At 47.5% G+C, this 21,781-nt stretch overlaps 1 protein-coding gene across 1 annotated transcript in view; it reads left to right on the forward strand.

Annotated features, from left to right (window-relative positions):
* LOC135378276 (hemicentin-2-like) overlaps positions 1 to 21,781 on the forward strand; it is a 950,281-nt gene that overhangs the window by 905,378 nt on the left and 23,122 nt on the right. Inside the window, exons 7-8 of the mRNA XM_064611260.1 lie at positions 12,815 to 13,102; positions 15,528 to 15,887. Of these exons, the coding sequence (XP_064467330.1) occupies positions 12,815 to 13,102; positions 15,528 to 15,887 (648 nt within the window). The remainder of the gene's footprint in view (positions 1 to 12,814; positions 13,103 to 15,527; positions 15,888 to 21,781) is intronic.

Consider the following 21,781-nt stretch of genomic DNA (forward strand, 5'->3'; position numbering starts at 1 on the left):
ACGATGACGATGAACGAAATTGCGGAAGTCGCCCATTTTCTGCTGTAGACTATTACAGTTCCATTGGAATATAGTGGCAGACTTATTCACTTTAGCCATTATATGGGTTCGTTGGACTTTGTGCGAAGGTGTCGCGCCAAATGTACGAACGAGACCTTTAGAGTAGGCTCAGGACTGCCGATTCGAATGGCAAGATGAACTGTATGATACGTCGTGCATTCCCGGGAAGCGCGTCCAATGCGCATAACTGGCGTAAAGCCGCAAATAACATTGTTGCAATAGTTGCTGCGAAGCTGGTGTACGTTGGCATGGCTTTGGTGGCATTGGTCGATGGCACTGCATTGGTCGATGAACGATGCTGTTGGTTATCACCGGGATGAACCAATTTATTGTGTGGCATGCACTCACTTCTTGCTGAGTGCGGGATTTGTGTCCGAGTATGGAGAGCGCTATGCATACTTTCTATGCATACTTTACAGTGTAGACAAACAAACACACACGTATACATTGGATGATGATGAGGTGGGCGATTCACCGCCGCTGTGGCGGTACACTGCCCCATTGCTGTCTATTGAAGACAAGGGGAACGGATGAGGGGATGATGATGATGGGGGGAGCACTTTTAGAGATCCGTCGCCATACCGGTGGAGCGCAAGAACTGAGCAAGAACACGAAGGCCTTGCATCTCACAGTGGTGGCCATCCAATGCATAGCTCCATAGTACGAAAGCGTGCTGGGCGAACGCAATGCATTCTGAACAGGTCCTGGTCGCGCGTCACAGCAAACGTCAACGCACAAGTGACCTTAAAGATGAGCGCGCCCGTGATCAGCTGCAAAATCGTGTGGAAACAAAGCGTTTACTGTTTCCGAGCACCGTTTCGGTCTTCTTTCGACCTCTGTAATTGTTTTCATCCCATAATCTCGCATTCAACGCGCAGTTTTGTACATGTGGCCTCGTGACTGTTGACTACTTCCAAAGGTGCGATGACGGCCCGGCATTATGACACACTGAGCCGATGTGATTTACTTAAACTGAGGAGAAATGGGCTACAATGACGCGGAAGAAGCACCTTGTAGTTTACGCTGGCAAAATACGTTCATCTCTTGGCTTTATGACGATCGCAATATGTCGACAAGCGCTAAAACGATATGCAAACAAAGTCACATGACCGCAAAATGACGTTTTCTATGACGTGTGGCCAGGACAAAATGGTAGTTTTGCGAAAATCACCCGCTTGAGGGTAGTTACAACAATGGCGGGTTTGTGTCACCCCTGTGTTGCATCTGGTGGGCAGCGTTTGTCCACTGTCCAATAATCAAACAAAACAAGAAGTAATTGGCAATTTGGGAAACCCAGCGATCCCGTAAACGTAGATTGGGGTAGAAGCCTGAATCGGAAGCCGGTGATATTTCGAGCGGATATACTTTTTCTATACTGAGTAGAAGACCCCCGTACCCTGGGTAGAAGTACCCTGTAGAAAAGTATCTGTTGGAAATATCAATGGCTCCAGACTTGAGGTTTTGCGTCAAAAAGTAATTTGAGTATTCCGTCGAAGAAAGTGGGGGGAAAAGAATTCAAAATAGGATCAAGATACCCTTCGGGAAACGTACTGAATGTGATACTAACATACTAGTAAAAGTATTTAGAATACAGTGTTGCAGAACAGTACTCATTGTGCTTACAAGGCTGTTGCAGCGCCAAAGAATGGCTTCCAGCCTGCACAGCGTTCTGGGAAACAAGCTGCGTTTTTTTGTTACGGCGCAATTCTCTAAAACGTCAAACTAAGTTTCGTCAGCCGAATTTGGCCATAGTGGGGATTCCAACTGCAGGTGTGCAGAACGTTCTCTGCGATTTCAAGATTGGCTATGGGAAGTTAATCCGTGAGATCCCTCGGGAGAAAAAGTATTACCTTTCCAGAAATAATTTCTTTGGGAGAAGCCCTTTCGGGATGATGAGAAGGGAGGGCTAGATTCCCTAGTGGGTCAAGCAGCGAACAGGTTGGATGATTGCTTAGGTGACGGGAGTGAAGGAGGAAGTGGGCTCCAGGATAGTTTTGCTTACGGCGGACCGGTTCGTTTCGTGAATTCATTCGTGCTGGAAAGATAACACAATATGTGCGTACTTTGCGTCTCATTCATTTTGAGTAGTGTTATACCCTTGTCACACGCGGGCAGACTTAAACCGCGGTTACCCGATCACATCGCGGTTATCGTGAACCTTGCTGTGTTGTTACCACCCTGCAGTTTGTGACATGTTCTGTGTGGGAGAGATTTACTGAACGAATTTCACATGGGTACTATACAACAAACACAACACACACACAAGATCAACGATACAGGACGATGCAAAATGCGGCTATTAACAAATGAGAGGCAATGAATGATATATGATCATGCATGGGGAAAAATATGGATGGGGACAAAAATATGTACAAAATATGAATACGCTTATGACCGGGCACCAGCGATGGTAACGAGACCGCCGACAGCGCGGCCGGAGGGTGATGGCCCCAACGGCGCACAAAACCACCCTCCCCTAGCGCAAACAGTTCCCTCTGGAGAACGCTGACGACGCGTACCCGCAAAGATCGCACGAGCAGGAAGATCGGGACGTCGCGCCTACGCTGCGCCACAGCCTTACATCTGGCACCCCACAAGATCTGGGCCCCACAAGCCGTCACAAGCACACTGTGTCGTTGGCTGGCACGTCTGCGGTCAAGGAGTATTGGGCACGTAATGTTTGTATGCCGACTGACTAGCTGCTAGAATATGCGGGCTATGCGGCAGTCAAAGAGTACATGACGGTTGGTCTCCACACCGGCGCAGTATGGGCAGATATTCATCGGAGTAATGTTCCACACGTGGAGGCGATCACGCGTCGGCTGTATGCTCCACGCAAAACTCCATAGTGTGTAGAACAAGGAAGGAGGGAGCCACGAGCACACAGACCTGCTCCACGCGGTGGTGTCCACTTGCCGACGACGGTGGGCCCAGATTGCGCTGCTGTACGCCTTGTCCCACAAAACTGCCTGCGACATATGAGCGGGGCTGGTGGAGTTCGGGTTCACAGAGTGAGTAATCCGAGCCAGCATGCGATGGTAAGCGTGAATGACAGCGTGGAACCGCCGTGGTGGTCGTGCTGCCGGGCGTGTCGGTGCAAACAACTCCGGTGGAAGAGTGCGCACCAGAGGCCCCATCCAGTACATTAGAAGAACTTGTGTGGGCGATGGCTCTCCACAGAGGATTCGCAGAACGGTTTTAGTGCGATTCCACTATTCATGAGGCCCACGTCTGGAAGGGCTAGGTCCCCTCGAAACACTGGAAGACAAAGGAAAATGCGGGCCAGAGGCCTGTTGCGCCTCTTCTGCCAAATGAAGGCTAAGATGGTAGTGTGGATCCGCGTGACAACCGAGCGCGGTGCGATCAGCACATGACTCAGATGCCACACGCGTCCACAGAAGATGCTCCGCACGAGACATGCGCGCTCGAGGTACGTCAAGTTGAATGCGCCGGCAGCCTCGCAGTTCGTGCAAAGGTCTTGCAAAGCGCTCGACCAGTTAGCAGGCGTGGGCCCGGTGCTGTCAAAGAAGACGCCGAGAATTTTTAAGGAAGTACATGTTAGCAGTGACCATGTGATTGTGACACAAGCGCCAGGTATATTTTGATTACGCTGTATAGCATGAAAAGAAAAGGATATAATGGTAATTAAAAGGCTTTACGATGATTAAATACACGGTACGCACATGGTACTTGCGGGAAATGTCATTACACGCGTATTGACGTCGGAAAATCGGAATCACGAAACCGAAGTTGCCAAGCTCGGTTTCCCATAACCGCGGTTAGCGGCGTAAGCTCCGTTTGGTCGGCCGTGTGACTGCGGTGAACCGCAGTCTTGCCTTGACTGGGCGCTGCCCGTGTGACCTGGTAATAGTGTCGATTGCACTATGACGTCACGTAGAATCAACGCTTATGTAGGTGCACGCGATCTTCTAGCTATGTGTCCGTGGACTTTGTCGAGACGTCGAGTCGCAACATTTTGAATGAACGAGTGGGATGTTAATGATTGAATAGCAAATGAATTAACTAACGAGTCTTCCTCTCCAGCTAACGAAACCCACACAGTAACTTTCAAGGTAACATTATGCTTTCCTGTACAAGCCTCATAAACAACAGAAATTATACTCTATCGGTACTGCAACTAATGTACCATTCTCATTACAATGCGGAGGGTCAGTGAAGCAGACCGAACAGAAACTACAGAACAACAGAAACAACAGAATTTATACACTATCGGCACAATCTCTTGGGCACTACATGAGGCTCTCCACTCGCCACTACCGTCACACATTAGTGCGCGACATTCTTCGGCGACCAGCATCCGGATTCTGCCAAGCTGTTTTAGCTCACCGCAGCCTCATTCCAAAGCACAAAAAACTGGTTCTACCCGCAGTCCCACCATGGGCCCTTCAGGCACCACATGTGCATGTCAATGTCCCTGGCTTGACTTCCAGAAAATCGGCTACAACAATTGTTGTTCTTCGCCAACTCACTCTGAGCCTGCTTCATCGCGATGAAGGCAGAATTAAAATCTTTACTGATGGCTCATCGACACAGACCGACTCTACCTGTGCATTCGTAAACCCTGAGCTGTCGATTGAACGAAGCGCTAGGCTGTCGCACCCGACGTCGGCTGCCGCGGCCGAGCTGCATTCCATTCTTATGGCGCTTTCCTTCATTGTGTCCCGTCAGCCACCCATGCACTGGACCATATACAATGACTCTAAAACCGCCCTCCAAGCTCTGCAGTGCACCATGAGCTTGAGCTCCTTCGCTCCACTGGTGTGTGACGTCCTCAGGGAGTATTCGTGTGCTGTCACACAGACACATAACATCACCTTGTGGCGTCCCTGGGAATGAGGCTGCCGACCTACTTGCTAGACGGGCTCATGTGGCACGTGGCGTACCGACGCACCCTACGTATTTCACCCAAGCGGACGCGAAACAAGCAATTGGTACTCTTATGAGACGTCTGAGCAGCGAACACTGGCGCAGCAGTGTCCCTTCTACGTCGTTCCTGCGCAAGGTGGACCCAGATCTCCGTTTTTATATGCCGTCAGCGCTCCCTCGACCCATCACGTCGCTCATCTACAGGCTTCGCCTCAACGTGCCATACAGTGGACGACTTTTGTTTAAGCTCGGCATGGTCCCGTCCCCCAACTGGGGTCTGTGTGATGTAGTTGAGGACGTGCATCATATACTCCAAGACTGCCCGAGGTACAGTGCACACCGTTGTACCCTTGTGTCGTCCCTGTCCCGCCTGGATAATCGGCCATACTCCACCGAAAAGGTTTTTGGGTGCTGGCCAGCAAATCAGCTCATACCTGCCATGCGCGCCCTTGTGCAATTTCTCGTCTCGACGGACCTCTCTGACAGATTGTGACGCTGTTTGTTTTTGTGCATTGAAATTTCGCTTTTGGTGCCAAGCTAGGTGGTGATGTTTTCATTTATTCTGTTTCCATTCCGTTGCAAAGCCATTCCCAGAATTGCGGGACACCTACTCTTAAACTTGGCTTCACCTGCGTACTCTGCGCCCTCTATTGAAGCTATGCATTCCAGCCGCTATTGATAGAATATACGTTAGCCGTGAGGGTTAGAAAAAAGTGTCCACATCTGGGAGTGACGACTGAAGGTTTCTTTGTTGTCCACTAGTGGAATGGAAGCGCAAGACCGTCTGGAATTTTTTCCTGGGAGGCTTATTTTCGCCGTGTTGGCTTCATGGCAGAATACATTGGCATGTCTTTGTCCTGTAATTACGTGAAAACTACGGCTTCCCCAAAAAGTGTCCACATCGGACATCATAGGCGGACCTGTATTCTGGCTCTGCAGCTTTGTGCGCAGTGGCAGGAGGCCCCAATTTAATAAATAGCCAATAGCCAATAAAATAGCCAGATCGAAAGAGGTAATGGTCGGTGACAGCAGCATTCCGGTTAACGTGTGTCTTGGGGCGGACCTGAAATTTCTTCTTACGGTCCTTGGCCTCCAGTCCGCTTCTTCAAGCTTTCCTTGTCCGTTCTGCGTCGCCACCCAAGAGCAGCGGTCGAACCCAGAACTGGCTCCGGAGTTCTTCAACACAGAACCGATAGCGAGGAGTTCACAGTCCATCCGGAATGACTGCGATGAGCTGAGGACCGGTGCACAGTATATGCCACTCTTTGACATCCAGCCTAGTATGGTTATTCCCGACACGTTGCACATGACGATTCGTATATTCGGCAGACTTTTTGAGAACGACATTCGGGAATTTCATGATATGGATTGTATGGCAAGTGTACGGTCTGCAGGCTCCTCAACCAAGAACGTGCAGGAACTTTCTGAATTGGTCTCCAAGTGTTCCGTGAAAGTAACATTGTATCCAGAAAATCAAGGTCCCCGGGGCAAGCTGTTCTCTACGTTGTCTGGGACAGATTGTAAAACGTTATTATATAGGTTGCCTGATAAGCTACTTAGTAAATTACACCCGGACACAGAGAGCGCCGTATTGAATTTGTGGAAGATGTTCCAAGAAATTGTAAAAGCTCTTCAGTGGGAATGCCCTCCTGATCACCTGTAGGAAATGGCATCGGATTTTTTGCGAATGTTTGTGCAACTCGGCCAGACACACCGAAAGGGACCAATGTTACTCCATACATCCACATCCTTGCGCATCATGTGGCTTACAAACAATCGAAGTTCCACTCTCTCAGCTGGTACTCAAGCCAAGGAATAGAAAAAAAGAATGACGTTCTAAAGAGGTTGTACTATTCTAAAACAAACAAGTGGGATGCCGCGATGGACGCTGTGAAACTAGCTAAAAGAATTGAGTCACTGCAATCTTCTCGTGCGCACAGATTGTACGACGATTATTGGCACGGGGGAGGCATTCAAGAAAGCAGGAAAGGCCGTGCCAAGTCATCCATTCAGACGACTGCTCCTGAGTTGTTGAGCTGTATTGAAGACATGAGTGCCGGTGCCCTCCGTACAGAGCTTGCTGCGCTTGGAAGGAACACATCCGTGAAGTGCCCACGCAAGCTTCGAAAAATGCTGTTGGAGCACGTTAGCTCTGCCAGGACGCTAATTTTCCCTTTCTCTTTTCATTTTTACTACTGGACTGGGGTTCATTTACACCTTTGTTTTACTGAGTGGTGAGTTTCGTATGCCAATTTGATCTGCATCACAAATATGTACTGAATTATCTGCACTTTGGCATAACATGCAATCTCTAAAAATGTCTATAAATAAACCCCGCTTGCGGCACAGCAAGTCTCAGTGAGCGGCTGTTTGCGGCGGGAAACAGTTCTTGGTCAGCTATGTGTTTTCAGTTGCTTTGCCTAGTAATGTTGTCCGCGTTATCAGTGTCTGGCCGTTGAGGACACACACGCTCACTGGATGGCTTGATTCCTTTTGCTTCGCCGAGAGACCTATCTTCGGGACAAAGTATTCCAAAACCCTTTAATTTTACACATATTTGGCTCTACGGTAGCGTGTGGTGTGAGTGTGACCCAAGCGGTTCTTAATTAAGCGGTTCCGTAGACTGCCATATGACTTTTCAAAACTGGCGAGTGAGGTGAAATAATACTTGGAAGTGAACGTGGGTAACATAGCTGAATCGCAAAAAAAAAAAAAGAAAGAAAGAAAGAAAGAGAAAGGAAGAAAGAAATATAAAATTATGCAGTCTTGAACACTTTCCATTGGCATTTATATAGCGCCAATGAAACACTTCTGCACCAACGGCCTTGCTAAGCCTAACGGATCCGAAGGTCGCCATCTTGTGAAAGGTAGAGAAGTTGCTGCATAATGTAAAAAAACCCGAGACTAGGGAACACGAAGGGGCAGACACAAACACGAAGTCTCAACCCTTTACAAACACACAAACACGAAGTCTCTTTGAGACTTCGTGTTTGTGTCTGTCCCTTCGTGTTCCCTAGTCTCGGGTTTTTTTACATTATGCATCATCTTCACCAGCTCGCTTGCTTCCTAGCCATTTTTTCATTGTAGAGAAGTGTTTAGCATGCCTCAGTGAGATAGGGTTATGTTAGGATCGCACAGATTTTGGGGGCTTCCCGGTGGTTTCTTCACCACCAGACAACGTTCCAAGCAGTGCCGGCATTAGTCTGTGCCGTCGGAGTGTCGTCGCCTCCTGAGTACACATGGCGGGTCATCTTGGAGACACCTGCGTTATTTTTTTTATATACTCCACACGACATTCGGCGTTCATTGTTGTTCATTTTGTTCATGTTTTGCGACAAGGGAGGCACTTGATAACTTAACCTGTTATTGTGCTTATCGACGAACTTACACCGTAACACTCCTTGTATGCCGTTGTTCCGTGTTCGTTGATCGCAAAATATAACCTTAACGACTGCCTCGCCTTGCTTATTTTTGTTGTTGTTTTTGCTCTAAAAGTTAGTTTATCAGGGCGTGACTGCTTCTGCAGCATTAAAACATGAATGTAATTATCGTCACTCTTCGCATGGCCATGGAAGATCCATATTGGATGCCCACCATACCTCTCTCCATGCCGACCAATCATATCACCTCACGTACTTCAACCGCGAATTTCAATTTCAATTGTTCCACGACATGCAACCAGAGCAGAAGCCTGCTGGAGCTCATGCATTACGGCTTTGATTTGAGATTTATAAGCACGAGGCCTCGCGTGTACGCTTCATTGTTGTAACGTACTAAAGGCCGGCGCTCGTGTCTATGTGACGCAGAAGTTCCCTTTCTTATCTCCCTTCCACACCCCTTCGCATTTTATTCCTCCTCACATATCCTCGTGCCGGCCTGTCAAGCTGGCTGCCCTGAACGGTACTCTAGTATACGGCGAAGCAAGCTTTGCAGTCGGTGTCCCTGAATTCTGGTCATGGTCGAGTTTTGTGTAATTTCCCTTTCTTTCCCTTTCTTAATAACGCGTCCTGGAGTAGCCAGTCCCGAGTGACTCGAGACCAACACCTCCATTTTTTTCTTTTAAAAATCAATCATAGTCTATCGGTGCTGCTACCAATGCACCATTCTCATTACAATGCAGAGGGTCAGTGAAGCAGACTGAACAGAAACTACAGAACAACAGAAATTATATTCTATCGGTACTGCTATCAATGCACCATTCTCATTACAATGCGGTGGGTCAGTGAAGCACACTGCCATCGAGGTTGCAGGTTTGATTTCTGCCGATGGTACGGGAAATTCAGTAGCACGGTACGGTAGTTGGAACGCCTTCTTTTACGAAGGACGATAAACGTCGTGTATACTGTGTGCTAAGAATTTGAGGTGAGGAAAATTAACGGTGGTAGCAACGTGAACAACGTGAACGTGAACGTGCGTGAACGTGAAACAATCGACGCAGCTAAATTCGCGCTTTGCCTAGCACAATACCCCCGTTTCTTCGGAAACAGGAGATAATGGCTCGAAACCCTCCAAAGTAAGCTCGACAAATACTTTAAATCGCCTCCAAGTTCCCATTGCTACTATACGCTGTTTCTTATTTTGGTGGCGTTTGAATGGTAATCAATATCGAGACGGCGATGTGATGGATTGCCCTGCTGTTTGAAAGTGGTAATCAATGCGGCTACTATTTAAATAAAACGGAGAAGCCATAAATTACAACTGTCTTCTGAAACAGTGAGGTTCGCGGAATTCGCGAGTTGGACTGGGTCCACTGTAGGTACACGAACAAAAGACGACAACGACGACAAAAGACGATCCCTTTTGCTGTGCCCGAAACGCATAGTCTACACTCTTAAAACAGGGGGTGCACACTAAACGTTTTTACACCCTTTCCAGTGTAAAAATGGTGTTTGATAACTCACACCTATTTGGGTGTAAAGTCTGTAGGGTGTAAGCAGTTACACCCCCTAGAACGGTGTATCTGGTTCGTCCCATTAATGACTACTGGGAACGTACTAGACAGGGTTTCCCAAGGAAAGTGGCAGATCCCAATGGGCAATCAACGGAAACCTGAGGCTATACTTGTGGTACTTGAGTTACATACAGGTGCACGTCAACAGTAACACCTGTTTAACTCTGGTACCATAAATATATAGCGTCAGGTTTCTGTGTATCGCTCTCTTAGGCACTGGTCCACCTTTCCTGCGCCACACTGTATATATAGGGTCTTGGTAGTTGGCCTGGGTAAGAAGTCGTCTGGCATCATTTGCATATAATTTAATTATGTGCAGTTCTAAGTACTGTGCATGATGTTCAGTGCGACACTTAAAAACACTGGAGTGCATGGACCATCCTCACAGCACAGAACGAACAGAAGCTAAGGTGCATAAGTCCCATCGCTGCTAAAATTACAGAAATGCTGTGTGCAGCTGACCCGCCTTTTACACCCTATGGGCCTGATGACCTTCTCACGGAAGGGTGTAAAAAGCAGGTAGAAGGGCGTAAAAAGCAATATACACCCACTTTACACCCAAATGGGTGTTAGACAGTTAAGTGTGGGGTGTAAATTGTGCAATACGCCCTTTTAACACCTAAAGAGGTGTGAAATTTTTTAGTGTGTGGGGGTGGCGAGACCGGCTTGCCGTTGTTGGCCGTACTCATGTGCGCAGTGGCACCACTGACGCCACGAAGAGATGATGTCATATGGTATGGTATGTTCAAATGATGACGGTCGAGAGTTGAGTTCTATAGGCCGGTCATAGCTAAGATTGGTGAGAAGTCCCGGAAGCATGCGGGTCCGGTTTGTTGGGGGAAGCAGACTATGGGCTGCGAGTTTTTGAGTATCTTTCAGTGAAATAGCCTGTGGAATGTATGACATCATATAGCGTAAAGAACGTGATCGCATAACACGCTGAAGGTCCACCACCATCCCACAATCCTTTCGCCTTTCTTTTAGCCATTTATTTTCTAATTTTTCACTTGCGGAGTAGCAAGCCGACACTCCGTTTGGCTGACCTGTCCTTCTATTTCCCCCCTTTTGTTTTGTCTTCTAATCAATTTATCCCCCCCCCCCCAATCACATTGTGTACAACTCCCATGACTTGCCGAAAACGGGAAGGGTAGGCTTTTTTGTAACACCTATGCAGTTATGTTAATTGTCACAAAAAAAAAAACGTACGTCTTGCGATCTCCACGAATCAGGCGTGACACCGGTATCATTTCTGTGCAACGATTGGTCTTGGACCTCTGGTGTAAGAACGTGCAAGTACTGTACATCTTCAAACCAGCGGCATGGCCGAGTGGGCTAAGGCGTCCGCTCGTTGGTGGTAACCAAGGTCGTGCTGAAGACTGGGAGGTGGTGGGTTCGAATCCTACCGCCGGCTGTGCTGTCTGAGGTTTTCCCTGGGTTTTCCGAAGACTTTCCAGACGAATGTCGGCACAGTTCCCCCTGAAGTCGACCCAGGACGCATGCTAACCCCCCTGTCCCCCACTCCTTCCTGCTATCCTCTCTCCGTCTGTTCACATCTGTACGTCGCTCATAGCCACAGTTGCTTCGCGGCGCTAACACCCAATCAAAAGAAAATGTACATCTTCAAGTAATGTACTTGTAGATGCAGCTAAGGGTACACCTACGCTCTGAAATCACAACTTTGCGGCATACCACGCCCGAAACCGACTGTCATGCAGAATGGCGTTCCTTTTCCTGATTTTTTGAGATCAGAGGAGTACACCTTTTCTGTGACAATTTGGATGTGTGTGAACCATCATACAAAGGCGTACGCCGTCTCTCTCTCCTCAATTCAGAAGCGTTAACTTATCATTCAGGGCACGGTGGTTGGCCCAGAGCGTTGTATGCGGCCAAGTTCTCGACTTTACTTTTCGACAAGTTCAGCACCTTTAAACACCCTGGACCACCCTTGACTATACAGAGTGTCCCAGGTAAACGCGAACGTATAAAAAAAAACTATATATATATATATATATATATCACTTTTTCCGAGGTGAAATCGATTGCATTATAGCACAGGCTAAAGGGTACTCCTTAGGAGGGCATTAGCAAATTCCTAAGGCAATGTCTTAATTAACTTTCAATAACTACCTTTTTAATTATAAAGGCTACGAAGTTGTCCCAATGAGAACATCTGGTCCCTTTGGTCACCTGATACCGGAGCCGTTTTCAGAACAAAAATTTGTCCGAGAGATCGTCCGAAAAAAATTCGTGAAGGAACACCATTTTTTTCTTTATTTTGTTCATTGCCCATCTTCGGATACGCGTATTTCCTTCACCCCCCAATGTGAGGGGGGTGAAGGGCACACTATCGCCTCTTGCGTTCTGAAAAAGTATTAAAAGGAAACAGAAAATGCAACCCAAGATAAGGGCAGTTTCGATAGCGGCACCCGATACATGTGTTTTTGTTTTGTTTCCGCAAGTTAAAGCTCATCTTCGACGCATGAGACGGCACTGTGCTCCTTCACCCTCTCACATTGGGAGTGATGGGAAGACGCGTCTATGGAGATGCGCAATGAACAAAATCGAGAGAAAAAATGTGTTCCTTCACGAATTTTTGCGGACGATCTATCGAACGTATTTTTGTTCAGAAAACGGTTCCGGTATCAGGTGACAAAAGGGACCAGATGTTCTCATTAGGACAACTTCGTAGCTTTTATAATTAAAAATTTATTATTGAAAGTTAATTAGGACATTGCCTTAGGAGTTTGCTAATGCCCTCCGAAGGAGTGCCCTTCAGCCTATGCTATAATACAATTGATTTCACATCGGAAAAAGTGATATATATAAATTTGTCTTTAAGAAATATGTTCGCATTTAGCAGGGACACCCTGTATATACAAGCCCCTTATTCAGAGTACACTAACCTTTCTATCGCAGATTCTCCTGTCTGTAATCGGTCACGTACGACCGTTTACGCTGCTTCCCGTCATGAAGAGGTGCACGTGATATGTGACGTCACGGCCGAACCCCCTGATGTCTCCTTCAGGTGGTCGTTTAACAACTCGGTGACAAAGCACGACGTGTCTTCGTTTACTGTGACGGGGGCTCGTAGTGTCCTGTACTACACGCCGAGGCAGAAGGCAGACTACGGGACCTTTCAGTGCCTTGCAAATAATTCCATTGGAGAAATGAAGAGACCCTGCTTCTTCCAGATTGTGCAGAGAGGTAGGATGTGCGTTTGGAATGCGTGTTGTATTGGTGTTTGAGCTTGCCATGTACAGGGTGGGTGCCGATAAACCTAAGTGGCATAAGCAAACATAACTCGTTTCCTCTTTCAATCATCATCATCATAACTCGTTTCCTGTTTATCGGACAAACTTCCGATGCCCCACGATGACGCATTTATATCAGCTAAAGGTACGGAAAAAAATCGTGAAACTTAAACTCGGTGTAACAGAATAAATCTAGCGACAAAAAGACGGCATGCATCAGAATAAGTTATGCCGATGTCAACATGGCTGTCTCGGGAGAATTGAGCGCATGTACCGCTAGGGGCGCTATCGATGAGCATTCACATGAAACATCGTTTCGTTTTCTGCACCGATAGCACCACTAGCTGTGGCTGCATACAACTCTCCTGAGACCACTATGTTGACATCGGTGTAGCCTATTCTAATGCACGAATGCTCAAGTGTTAGTCGCTAGATTTAGTTTGTTACGCTAAGTTTAATTTCAGTGATTTTTCTCTAGGTTCAGCTCGCACGAATGAGTCGTCGTGCGCCTCCGGAAGTTCGTCCGGATAAACAAGCAGCTTGCAAATTTGCAAATGCTACTTAGGTTCTGCATACACCCTATACAAACCGTGAAAGTTACAGTCAGAGAGGTGTTGCTACCTTGTAGTCGCGCTAGGTATTATTGAATGTCTTGTGGGTTCAGCGAAAACCAAGTCAGTGGATTCTAAGAACTGTTGTGCCAGCCCTGAAGCCTTCATTAGAGGAAGCTTTACAAAATGTATGGCGTGTGATACTATGAGCAGCAGAGCGAAGCTGCATAGGCACCCTTAAAAGTTACGGTGCCTCAAAAAACAAAACAAAAAAGAAAAAAAAGAAGAAGAGAGAAGAAGAGGAAGCAAAAGAAACATGTAACTCTTTTATCCAGATTCGGACTGCGAATCACAATTATTAACCATTATTCCTTGTACAGCGTTATACTTTTAAAGCTTGGAAATGTTTTTTTAGTAAGCGCTTCTTATTTCACTTCTGGTTAACGGGGTAGACAATTGTGGAGGCTAAGTAAATTAACATCCGAAATAAATTAACTCCGAAGGCGGTGCAGGAACTGTCGGTACGGTAGCTAGAAGACTGGTGTGCTTATCTCCCATGTACTCGCCGACGTTAGATATAATCGCATTATACATTTGTAAGTAAGGAGCTCAAGAACGGCGCTGAAATAAAATATCGGCTGTGCGTAGAGAGTGCGCGCAGCCCCACAACCCGCGATGGCGGTACCACGCTTATGGTACCACGCTTATACTGCTTGATTCTTGTGGATTAAAGGAGGTATAAACTCCTATCTGCACTTATTTAGTTACAGGTGTAATAGGTGTAATATTGTTCTTCTACGCTTTGTAGAATAGAATAGAATGGAAATAACGCTTCTACGCTTTGTAATTCTATTTACAATGTATTGTTCAATACTTCTTCATAACATGCGCAGCATTAATACAAAAACGCACTTTTTTTCGGATAGGGGCGAGTAGACGTACCGCCATCCAGATACCTCTATCCATTGTTACGTCATTTGAAGAATTCTAGTACCCAATCAGGCGCCAACGCGGAGGTACACATAGCGTTCTCCTCTACACTCCTAAAGACGAACTTCACCACATAGTACGCCCCCTAGCCAACCATCATCCCGTGGGACAACATTCTCGTCCCTGATTTGTTGAAATTTTAAACTAAGGTTTTTAAGTTCTTACCTTTGTGTGGCGCTCTATGGCCTGTGTTGCTTTTGCGCCAATAAAATTCAATCATCATCATCATCATCATCATGATTTGTTGAAAACGGGTGGCGGAGCCTATTTTGTAGGCATAATGCCGTACGTAAGAGTTACATAACAGGCTCCGCCTCTCGTTATCAACAAATCAGGAACGAGAACGTTGTCATTGGGATGATGGTTGGCTAGCAGCGTGCTATATGTGGTGAAGATACGAACCTATCAGATTCATTTATACAAAAGGTGTCACAGCCAACAAGTTGAAATCGCAGTTTGGAGCCGACACAGTCGGCGGGCTAGCTTGGTAGAATTCATAGCCCCTTTCAGACTAGTCAGTCAACATGCACACGGTGGTCGGACATTGACCAACATCGTACTCAGAAGTATGAATCGCCCTGAGTATTCGCCGTCATCTACAAACATAGCACAGTCCGGTTGCGTCGCACTTTGATGAACTCTTAAGTGAACGCCGAACTACTGGTGGGCAATTTGAGTGGGGAGTCTGTCCTGAAGCAGGAACGTTTCTGCTATGTCTGTGAGTGTGATAAATCACATATGGCGCTTCAAGACATTGTAGTTATCAGTTTTGACAAGTACATCATTAACGTGTACTTCTACGTTTCGGAATTAATCCAGAACATCACTTCTTACCAGGCACCACAAGCTCCATCTTCAACTGCTCTGCTACAAACATTACGGACGCCGGCTTGCACGTCGAATGCCACAAGAATCCACTGCACAGCGACGGCTACGAAGATGGTGGCGAAGAAGACGTTGCCGCTGAAGCCTCCACATTTCGCCAGCAGCGAATTTTCCTTCTTGAAGTTCGAGATAGTTACACGGAACGCATCGTGTTCAACGCCACGTCCGACTCACCCTGGTTCGCCGTAACCAATCTTCTCGCAGGAACTCAGTACATTCTTACAGTCTACACAATTAGCGAGCGAGGTAGAAGCCCACCAGTAACGATAACTATGTCCACGCTCTCGACATCCGAAGAAAAGCTACGGCAGGGTAAGTCTGCTTGCGTCACCTAGAGCACTAGAAAAACAAGTTTCAGAGTACCGCCAACCGCATGGCTTGACTTGGCTCCGCCTAACATGACCAGGCAACGCCGCCATTTCCCTTCCACGCCAATTGGGCCCGCTGTGTTAACGCTCTGCGACAATACACTTTTATGTAAAATCGCGTGAGATTACCTGTGCAGACGATACTGGACGGTAAAGAAACTGCTGTGTGTACAGATATACGGACATAGACAATTACAAAGCGAAAAAAGTTTTCCTAGGTAGAGACAATATAATCTCACTTATATACACCCTACTTACTGATACTTATATACAATAAGTTGATATAAAAACACAGACGTCGCACTGTAGTATTCTAATTAGTAGGGCTAGTGATCTATGACAGCATATTACCTCTACAAGAGATAACCATATGAATAAATAAACAGAAGGGGATATGGTGGGTCACGGTCACGTGGGTGTATTCAGCCAATAACCATCGCGGAAAAGGCTGGCGGTACTCTGAAACCTCTAGCGTCACCCACTCACAAATTCACAGTGTTTCATTTAAAGTACACCACTTACGTAAAAGATAGCAAGATGAAGAAAAGGAAAGCATTGCTTTGCGACTGCTGCAATTACCTAGGAGGAATCGAAATGGAACCCCAAAATTGCCTTCGTCGACCAGTTGCATTCCCCACGGGGTGATTGGGTGTGCGACATTATCGGCTGCTATTTTCAACTGTGATGCCAGATAGATGGGTACAGTTATGCTGTGCGTTCTGGCTTCAGACTTTATAAGACAATGGCGCAGACAATAGAGTCAATTGATAAGTGTATTCCTCGTGAAAAGATCAAGGGAATGAATTGAAGTATCTACGCTCGATCGCTTATTGCCGGTCCAGGTAACAGACTAAAAATCAGTTTTCGTGACGGCGTTTTTTAGCGATTTTCTCTGCTTCCGTATTTCTTGCCGAATGTAATGGTGCTGCCTGATACAGAGTACGTATGTAGAGGAGGTGGTGTTCCTCTACATGAGTCCTGACCGGCGATGATGGAATGTCCCGGCGGGCGGATGGTCGTGCCCTCACGCTAGGACGGTGCCGGTAGAACTGCCGTGCCAGCGCCGTAGCGCGTGGCAGCAGAGGCACGTCTTCGTCATCACACACGGGCCGCCACATCACTCCCCCCCTCAGACGCGGAGCGGTGTAGAGCTGGCGGTTGAGGGCCGCGTCGATGCATGAAGAGGAGGAAGACAGGCGACACGTAGTACAGGGACTGCTGGTCTTGCGTCTTGTGTTGAGTGGGCAGAAGAGCGGGATGAACGGTGCGGACAAGAGATGGCCGGGAGGGTTCCAGGGGCGGGCCAAAGCGGAGAGCATGCAGGTAGGCCGAAGTGATAAGAGAGTGGGGCGACGGAACCGCGACCGGTTCGTGAGCGTGAGCTCGTAGTGTTGTCGCCGAGGAGAGTGCCGGGGAGGACCATCGCGAAGCACGGGGAGACCGGGAGTAGAACTCGGTGGCCTCCGTGCGGGTCCCCGGTGGAACGTTGGTCCCTGTGCCTCTTGAGCGCCATTGGATGGGCTGCCAGCATCTTGTATCGAAGCCTGGTGGGAAGGCAAGGCGGGCAGGGTTCTTGGGAATGGCATGACGATGAGGATGGGGCCATGCAGCCGCAGCGGCGTACCGCGACCGGTATGGGAGCGTGATGCTCGTGAAGGTGCCGCTGGTGAAAGCCCGAGGAGTGCCATCGCGAAGCATGTGGCGACGTGACGCATAGTGAGAGACCATGGCGATGCGAGCTGAGTAGATGAGCGAGCTGGGTAGAACCATGGTGTTGCGCGGCAGTGCGTTGCGATGAGTGGAGCCGCGGTGAATTGACGTCGTCGCCTAGCGGTTCCTCGGTAGAACGATGCACCGTACCTTCGGAGATGACTTCTTAGGTGGGCTTGCGGAAATTTGGGATGGTACTGGGCCGAATTATGCCGAACATGGTGTTCGTTGTTCGGGTCACCAAATGTAGAGGAGGTGGTGTTCCTCTACATGAGTCCTGACCGGCGATGATGGAATGTCCCAGCGGGCAGATGTGCGTGCCCTCACGCTAGGACGGTGCCGGTAGAACTGCCGTGCCAGCGCCGTAGCGCGTGGCAGCAGAGGCACGTCTTCGTCATCACACACGGGCCGCCACACGTATTGAGCTCAGCAACCCGCACAACATTGGCAAGTCAATTATACTACACGACTATACGAGTTTGTAGACACAGGGCGCATTATGTCTAATGATGCTGCCTACACATTATACAGACGATCGTCAAAGGAAGCGGTCGGATGTGCCTAATTGTCCTCGTCAATAGGTATAAATAGTATTCCCATAAATGTATCTGTTCGTCGTCTTCGCTCCTTCTTTTGTTCACGTCTCATTTACAGTTTTATGGCGTAAAGCCACGAATTGTCAATTATCAACATCTCATTTACATTTACCTCTATCACCCTTGTGGCCGTCCCAACTTTCATATTTTAACATACGGTACTCTGCCGCGTCGTAGGCACCTGGGTAACCATAGTTATTTATCATTATTATTACGGCAAAACTTTTGTTTTCACCACAGCTGCAGTAGTGTGCTTATGGCGTCCGTTGTGTCGTCACCGTACTCGTCTTATTGCGTACACTGTACAGGTCCCCTCAGTGCAGGACACGGTGTTTGTGTCATGGACAAAACAGTGGGGAAACTGTCTTCAGGGAAGGGTAACGGGCGTATTTTCGTTACCGTTTCCATTTTTGTTACTGCTATATTTTCGTTTTCGTTAACCGTGTCTGATACCAGCCTTGCAATTTCGTTTCCGTTACGTTTCCGTTACTGCTAACGGTAATGGAAAGGCTGTTACAGAGCTGCGGGAGGACAGCCAGTCCGGCTCTGTCAGCACCCTGTTTTGCCCAAGTGCTGCTTTGGTGTCACGCGTACACAAGTAATTTTACGTCGTTGGGATGCGCACATCTTCAGTCTTCTTCGTCTTCAGTCTTCAGTCACTCTGAGTCCACCTACTCAAGATTGGCGTAACCTTCAAGCAATGTCGCATTCATAAGCGGGTGCTCTCAGTAGTAAATAATACTGCCATAGCCAGGGTGAAATGAAAAAAAAAGTAAAATATAAATAACTAAAAGCGCGTCGTATGCTGTCATCCTCGTGCTATGGTGGATTATAGTCAGGCGTTGATGTCATGGAGTTATGAGGACTGGGACGAGGTAAGCGAGGGATGCACCCTCGAGATCCAATATTGCGCTTTGTTTCCATGCTCACGTGTAGTCTTTAGAGCATTACAGGGAATGGAGTTATCAAAATACAACAATAATACGAAACGTCACGCAAATGACATCGCACAACAGGAAAAGCCATTACCCGAATTCAATACCGGACGATAATTTTCGTTCCCGTTTCTGTTTCGTTTGGAAATGGAAATTCCGAAATGGAGGACCGTGGTATGCGTTTCCGTTCCCGTTGTCGTTACCATCTCCAATTTCGGTAATATACCGTTTCTGTTTCCGTTACCATTACCGTTACCCTTCCCTGACTGTCTGCTGTGTTAACATGCGTACTATCGTTGTCGCGGGCAGCATACTGCCGATGTGCGAGATGGGTTTCGATCATAGGAGGCTTTAGTCTAACGCGCAAATTTATTAGTCCTCGAACTTTGTAAGCTTCGCCTTCTAGATCTCGTTTTCAGCGTTAGCACAAGGCTAGGAATAGCAGGCAAACATGGGGGATCAAGTCTGCTCACACTGGACGTGGCGGCACTTTCGCTCCTGTACCTATGGCCCTGACTGCCGGCGACGGGGGCAGCTCCTCAGGTTGCCAAACTGCCGACCTGTAGCTACCTTCGTACGTCACGCACCTTCGTCAGCATTTTACCGTGTGTCAAATTCGTTAAAAAATAATATTAAGAAGAAGAAATCAAGAAAAGCTTCGGGGACTCTTCTAGATGTAAACAAGCAATAGCTCTGCGAGATCTATACTGCGACAAAACCGTTACGAAATATGCATATGTTTTATAATAACTACCCACGAAACAACACGTTGATGGAAGGGAGAGAAAGAACGAGTTATCGACTGTACCGAGTAACCGATTTTGCAATTCTCAGTTTACATTCCAGCACCTTTGAGTTACTCGTTTCTTTCATGCGATTACTTTCTAAAAGACGTGCGACGTGACCTATGTCAATTTCGCCTGGACAACGTAGTTCCGCCACCGCTCCAGGGCCATTATAGGCATCGACGCCAAAATAGGCACTAACGCCTGAATAGGCATTTGTTGCACCCTAGCAGAAGGTCCTTTTATCAAGAACTGTTTCATTCGTGCAGCTGAAATTGTGTGCCCAACCGCAAAAGATTCTTTTGAGGAGATTAGCCTTTGTGCAAATACTCTCGCTAGGGTGCAGATTTGGAAATGCAACTTCGCGATATTTCGAAGAATTTTTGTGTATATTCCTTAGCACTTGACGAATCCTCGAACATAGATGGTATTGCTCAGCGTGTGGTGTTCATCCACGGTGTCACGCACGACTTTGACATATACGAGGAACTGTTTGATCTGCTTCCTCTGAAAGCGAGAACGACGGGAGTGACCTGTGGAGAGCGGTAAAAGGCAGCATCGAATCTTAAGTGTGAGAATCTCGCGTCAGTAGCAACTGATGGAGCTGATGAATGGTTGGTCGCAATCTAGGTCTGGTAGCCCGCCTTAAAGAAGCACTTGCAGAGGAAGGCGTGCCCACGAACCTTCCAGCCATTCAAGTTAAGTTTAGCTAAGTTTAAGCACGTCATGGACGTTGTCGTCAACACCGTTAACTTCATTCGGTTGAGAGGCTTGAATCATTGCCTGTTTCTGATTTCCATCAAAACTTGGATGCCGCGTACAAAGACCTGCCTTATCATGCAGAGGTCAGATGGCTCAGCAGGGGAAATGTCACTTCAACGTTTCTTCGCTCTTCGAGATGAAATCGAGGAATTTCTTCACAACAAGGGGAAAGAATGCCTTGAAATGGCCGTTTGGAAAACTCCGACCTGGCGTTTCTTGGCGACATAACTAACCACCTGAACATTCTGAACATGGGACTACAGGGGAAAGCTTGCTAGATCAGAGATGTACGACAGCGTCAATGGTTTTGTGACAAAGTTGGAACTTTGGGAGAAACAGCTAACGTCGGAGCATCTCTTCCACTTTCCTTGTCTGAAAGCCGTTGACTGCAAGAAAGAGAAAACGCTGCGCACATACTCGTCGGTGCTGCGGCGTGAGTTATGTCAAGGTTTCATGATTTTCAGATCCTCTAGGCGATGTTTAAACTGCTCGCCGACCCCTATTCAGTTCTTCAAGAAGACTTCAAGCCCAAGCTCCAAATGGAACCAATACATCCCCAGTGAAATTCCACAATCGCGACAAATGTTTGACGAAATCGGCGCTCCCGAGTTCTACAAATATGTAGACAGGAAATCGTTTCCCTGCCTGGTGTCCGACGCCAGCAATGTTCTGTCGATGTTTGGAAGCACATACGTATACGAGCAGTTCATTTCAATGATGAATATCAACAAGACTAACCTGAGGTCCCAGCTGCCTGATGACCATCTTCGAGCCCCGTTGAGAATTGCCACTGCGGTCACCCTCGGGAATCTGGTGAGGAAGAAGAGGCCTCAAGTGTCGTCAGCGCATCATTAGGAGCGCGTCCTCCTGTAACCTTGTTCGCGTTTAATGTATTCCAGGGTGCATAGCCTCCTGCCATTGGCTGTAATAAAGTCGATATTGTCTGCTCTGCTGCTCTTCTATACGATAGGATCGTAGGCAACGGCATCCATGTATCGCATGGAGAACGAGTTCTGTGTCATGTTAAACAGTTAAAAGAATTTCCCGCTA

Source organism: Ornithodoros turicata, chromosome 1 (assembly GCF_037126465.1).
Source record: "Ornithodoros turicata isolate Travis chromosome 1, ASM3712646v1, whole genome shotgun sequence".
Classification (NCBI taxonomy): domain Eukaryota; kingdom Metazoa; phylum Arthropoda; class Arachnida; order Ixodida; family Argasidae; genus Ornithodoros; species Ornithodoros turicata.